Genomic DNA, 5,864 nt, shown 5'->3' with positions numbered 1-5,864 from the left:
AAAGGCGTATCGGCGGTCGTTAAGGGGTTAAACAACATGAAAGTAAGAATCCCTGTAATACAGTAACTCCTAAAGTCTGGAGTGAGCAAAACATTGTATAAAGGCTTTGCCCTGAGGGTCCTTAGGGAAGGACTAAAGCAATTGAGAAGTTTAGTGTGAGTAGGTGGGCACTGATATATTCGATATGTGTGCCATTGATGATTTGTTGTCCTTTTCCTGTAGAGCTGGAAATAAAAGTCAAAAATAGATGTATTTTAGAAAAACTTACGGTAATTTATTGCCAAAAAACATTTGTATGTTACAGTGACAAACTTTACAGTGTACATACACAGTACATACCCGACAATCATTCACCATCACATTGCTTATCATTCATCGACTCTTGGTAATAGAAAAATACTTTCAGCTACACATATAAAGTGACATCAGTTTCAAAAACTCCTGTGCATTTTCTAACATTTACAAACACTGGAAATGGCCATCGATTCCAGCGAATATCACAGTTCATTTCCCCAGAATTTTACTTCCAAGCCCAAATCACAATACAAAATAAAAGAGCCCTGCCTAATTTTTAATGATCTGGAAAAAAGTGCACAGAATGAGAGAATGAACATTGGACAGCTCAATCAAAAAGCATAAAAATTCATAAAATCAGAGGCGTAACATGAAGCTCCCGGCTCCGATGACCCATTGAAAACAGGGCCCCCACATACCACGTGCCATTTTTAATACTCGGGTCTCCTTATGTGGCACAGGGGTCTTTGCACCCCTCCAGGCACTACAGCTTATATGTCTGCACCCCTTATAACTATGCCCCTGAGGAAAAAGATATTGTCCACCAAACTATAAGAAATCTGACAATGTATTAAGTAGTTATCTCGAATAAACACAATTACATTCTTAAGAAAAATAATTACGCCCGAAGGGATTGCCTACGCATGTGCAAAACATCACTACAATCAGCCCATCCTTTATTTAAGGAACCTACAATGCTATTAAATATCAAATTCACAAAAAAGGTGCACAAATTCTCGCCTTCAATATGAAGGATTTGGATTTTCAGAACTTCTGTAAATCTGTCATATACAGACTGGGTACATATTCTATTTTTTAATATTAATTTCCAAATTAAAAACCTTATTATTTGCCAATTTAACACCGATTTCCAATTCTTCATTAAAAAGAAAAAAATAATTAGAAGGCGTGTATAGAGCAATTATTACAGAAGTGGTGGCATACCGGTTGACTTGTCTGTATACATTAGTATGGCACAATACTGTTAAAAAGTGAAATCTTAGTACACAACCTAGAAGTATGCATATTGACTTTGGCATCAGTTAAAGGCACTTCTTATATGGATGTCATCAAACTTGCCAGAGATTCTCCAGGATTAGGAAAACACACCTGCTTTTTTTTTCTTTCACAAACAAAACAGTGCCACATCTGTTATAGGCAGATGATAATGCAGCTCGGCCCCATTCATTTCAATGGAATGCAATATCTATAACAACCCATGGATAGTTGTGGCATTTCTCTGGAAAAAAAAACAGCTATGATTTTTCAAGAGCCTTTAAGCCTTAAGGATCTGATCATAAAACTTGTCTCCAAGTATGTGGTATATAAGCTTAGTTTAATTTTGCTCACATATTCGATCGTCAATAAGTTGGATCTGTAGTGCTTGATGATAGTGCTCTACTAATTTCTCAAGAGTCTTAAAGTAAAATATTTCATGGTGACAGTAGACCTCCGTTTAGAATATTTGAAACTAAACACATTCTGAGCCCATCTGTATATTTGAAGGACTAGTCTTTGAAACCTAACCTCGATTATTGGACCGAAAGTCCCTTTGGTTGAACAGTCACGTGAAGACCTTCCTACCATCTGTAGCTACTGATGGTCCTCTCCTCATGTGAAGACCTTCCTACCATCTGCAGCTACTGATGGTCCTCTCCTCAGGTGAAGACCTTCCTATTATCTGTAGCTACTGATGGTCCTCTCCTCAGGTGAAGACCTTCCTATTATCTGTAGCAACTGATGGTCCTCTCCTCATGTGAAGACCTTCCTACCATCTGCAGGTACTGATAGTCCTCTCCTCAGGTGAAGACCTTCCTACCATCTGCAGCTCCTGATGGTCCTCTCCTCAGGTGAACACCTTCTTACCATCTGCAGCTACTGATAGTCCTCTCCTCAGGTGAAGACCTTCCTACCATCTGCAGCTAATGATGGTCCTCTCCTCATGTGAAGATCTTCCTACCAACTGCAGCTACTGATGGTCCTCTCCTCAGGTGAAGACCTTCCTACCATCTGCAGCTACTAATGGTCCTCTCCTCATGTGAAGACCTTTCGTACCAACTGCAGCTACTGATGGTCCTCTCCTCACGTGAAGACCTTCCTACCATCTGCACCTACTGATAATCCTCTCCTCAGGTGAACACCTTCTTACCATCTGGAGCTACTGATAGTCCTCTCCTCAGGTGAAGACCTTCCTACCATCTGCAGCTAATGATGGTCCTCTCCTCATGTGAAGATCTTCCTACCAACTGCAGCTACTGATGGTCCTCTCCTCAGGTGAAGACCTTCCTACCATCTGCAGCTACTAATGGTCCTCTCCTCATGTGAAGACCTTCCTACCAACTGCAGCTACTGATGGTCCTCTCCTCACGTGAAGAACTTCCTACCATCTGCAGCTACTGATGGTCCTCTCCTCATCTCAATAGTCTTATGTTTCGTAAGCCTATATCGCAACATCTCAACGCTCATAAAAATCTTTCCCTTACCAATAAAAACCATTATTTGTAGACTGTAGTTGGCATACGGAGAGTGATAGCTACTCTAATGCAGGCTGATCTGGGATTTAAAGGTGCGTTGAACTTTAACAATTTGCCTAATGACAAAGCTTGTCGCCTCAGTTAAATTCGCACTTACTAAATAATCGTGTTCTGCCCTGACACTGTTACATAACATGGGATTTGTGTATTTTCGGCCTGAAAGACCTTTAAATCCTTTTTTCACGCTCAAGCGCTAAGGCCATGAATTGTGTTCACCAGTATGGGGAGGTATTCCCTATGCTACCCCAACTCTGCCATTCGGGAAATAAACCAAGAGATGTTTTAGGGGTCCCAAACTGATCTAAATTATTTTCCAGCTTGATACTATGGGATTTGTAGGAAGTTATGTCTGTTTTGGTTAAGGTGTTGGTCTGCACCCCATCGGATTTCCACTCCGCGTGAATGATAGTGTAGTTCTGTCCATCGTTATTGTCCCAGAACACTTGGCCACCACTCTCATAGGATATGCAGAACTCAATTTTTTCATGACTGGGAATGTTAAAAGGCAGGTCTACAGCAAAGGAGAAAGTGTCAGTGTCGGAGCCTCCATAAACATTATTCATGTACACACAGTCCAAATCTATGAAGGTTTTCCAGGTGCTAAAGGTTATTCGCACCTTCACGGTTTTTTCGAAGCTGAGATTTTTCACTTTGATGGTACCAGCAATAGACCTCTCCTGAAGGCTGCAATTCTCCAGACATACAAAGTTCTTTTGGATCTTGTTGCGAAACTGTAGATAATCAGCAGAAGGCTGGGTGAATCCCAGGATCAGATTCTTTTCTTCATGTAATTTGAGGCTGGCGGTGATATCTTCGAGATCTCTTAGATCAAATTGCAGGTCAACCGCGGGTTCTTCTTTAAACTCTGAGAACACATGGACTGATGTTAAGGACAATCCTTTCGAATCAGCAAAGATGACTTTCTTTTTAGCTCGGGATTTGGATCGGTTCCACTCATTGTTCCTGGACTCAGATTCCTTCTTCAGCGACAGACATGGTCGTAACGGCTTAAATCGATTCACAAAGTTTCTCCCTCTGCAGTCTTCATAGGGGCTGAGAAACTTCTTTAACGGAGGAGAATGCGCTAAGCAAATCCTCACTGCAACATCAACCGGCATGATAGACCGTGGAAGGGAACGTGGTTCCAGTATCTGGATCATTCTGGAGAAGACAAAAACATATAGAATGGTGGATGTTAGCAGAGGAACTGAGACAATATTGAAGGCTTATGATGAAACTGTATCTAACGGGAATCACATACAGGATGTACGTTGAGCAAGGTACTAGAGTTAGGTGTCGTGCTCCTGAACATATACTGCCTTTCTCAGCACTTCTACCCTACAGCGAGGAGTCTTGGAGGCCATGCCACTCGCTATAAAATCTTGCCATCCTCACAAACTAAATGGTAATTTAGTATTGTTTCTGCCGAGTGCGGCATTTCTGAGAGGATGTGCACATTCTATTCTTAATTCGACAGCACGTTGAAGGTCAGTCCCGGCAATTCTGCCTGCAGATCTATCAGCACCAGTCCATCTCTGACAATTTATCATTGGAGATCAGCAGTCTGCAACCCGTGGCTCTCCCACTACAACCCCCAGTATGCATGCACGACCACAAACTGTCTGGACATGCTAGGAGTTGTAGTATTACAACAGGTAAAGAATCCAGAGCAGAGAACCCACTGTCCAGGGCAATAATCGCAGCCAAACATGCGGAAAAGCCACTCAATATTCATTCATCATAGACATTTGGGCACCATCAGAAGTTACAACTTGTCTGCAGCCCCTCATCCATGCAACTATTATTGGTAAATTGATTTTCAGAATTAACCCTTCCATTGCCACAAGCGGAATAAATATTGCACAGCACCGATCGCATTACACAAAACTATAAGTACATGTATAATAAAACATATAAATTAATTTATATATATATATATATATATATATATATATAAATTTATATGTTTTATTATACATGCACTTATAGTATATATATATATATGTACATATATATATATATATATATATATATATATATATATATATATATATATATATACATAACCCCAGTACAGAACATAACCCCAGTAATAGGCACATAGAGATTTTTAGCACATGGTTTTACATTATTTTTAGATTATTTAATTTCCCATGTAACATTTTTAGCTGTGTCTCATGTTATATTATATTGGTAAAACTTTTCTATTATTAGCGAAAATATTTCTACTTTTTGCAAACACTAAACTGAGAATGCAGTGAATTCTTCAGACATCCTACAAATACTTCATTGTTCTGCCCTCGATGACAATATTACAGGACAATAATCCTGAGCCTAGAAATCGTGCACAAATCGCGGCTCATCCATCCCGGGCACATTACAGCTGTTATCTCAGTGTCATTCACTGCAATTCTATCAGAAAGTGGCAGAAAGTTGTCAGCAGTGTGCGCATGGGCAGAGCCGCGCTGCCACACGGGGCACATACGGAGGTGAGTGCTACCTGCAGTGCGAGCCTCCCGCTCCCGGTCCTCCTCTCACTGACGCCTCAGGACTGTCTGCTGAGGATCGTCTCCTGCGCCGCCTGGATATCAGCCGCGGGACAGTCCCCTTCACGTGATGGAGCATCAGCAGCCAATCACAGCGCAGCTCACGTCCTCTCTGACCAATCAGTGCAGCGCCTGCCTAACAGTGAGAACGTGATCTCCGCGGCCTGCCCACCGCCACCGAGAAAGGAGGCTGGGGATCGGGAGGCGGCAGCGGCACCGGCCGGGCATTAACCCAATCGGTCTCATGTAGGGAGAGAATATAGTGTTGTGGTGGCGGCATGTTAAACTACCATCACTGTCAGTGCTAGCAGGGAGATGACTCTGCTGTGTAAGCGCTTCTGGGACTTGTAGTCCTGCACCTGAGGTGTAGTGATGCTAGTCTTTAGCCAGTGTTCGGCAGCAGTAGATGTGCAGTTTGGGGTCTGGTTCTCATTGCTCATGATGACTCCTCACTATCTGCTCTCTGGCACTTTGCATTGTCAGCGAGTGG

The 5,864-nt window shown here is 42.1% G+C and overlaps 1 protein-coding gene across 1 annotated transcript; it reads right to left on the bottom strand.

Annotated features, from left to right (window-relative positions):
• Nucleotides 1-250: 250 nt before the first annotated feature.
• On the bottom strand, nt 251-5,409 carry PPP1R3C (protein phosphatase 1 regulatory subunit 3C). The gene is made up of 2 exons (XM_069753464.1): nt 5,329-5,409; nt 251-3,989 (listed from the first exon to the last, which is right to left on the bottom strand). The coding sequence occupies exon 2, from the start codon at nt 3,986-3,988 to the stop codon at nt 3,041-3,043; it is 948 nt and encodes a 315-aa protein (XP_069609565.1). The 5' UTR covers nt 3,989; nt 5,329-5,409; the 3' UTR covers nt 251-3,040.
• Nucleotides 5,410-5,864: the final 455 nt, after the last annotated feature.

Source organism: Ranitomeya imitator, chromosome 2 (assembly GCF_032444005.1).
Source record: "Ranitomeya imitator isolate aRanImi1 chromosome 2, aRanImi1.pri, whole genome shotgun sequence".
In the NCBI taxonomy this organism is placed as follows: Eukaryota; Metazoa; Chordata; class Amphibia; order Anura; family Dendrobatidae; genus Ranitomeya; species Ranitomeya imitator.
Note: the sequence above shows the minus strand (reverse complement) of the source record. Positions and strands in the feature narration are given on the sequence as shown.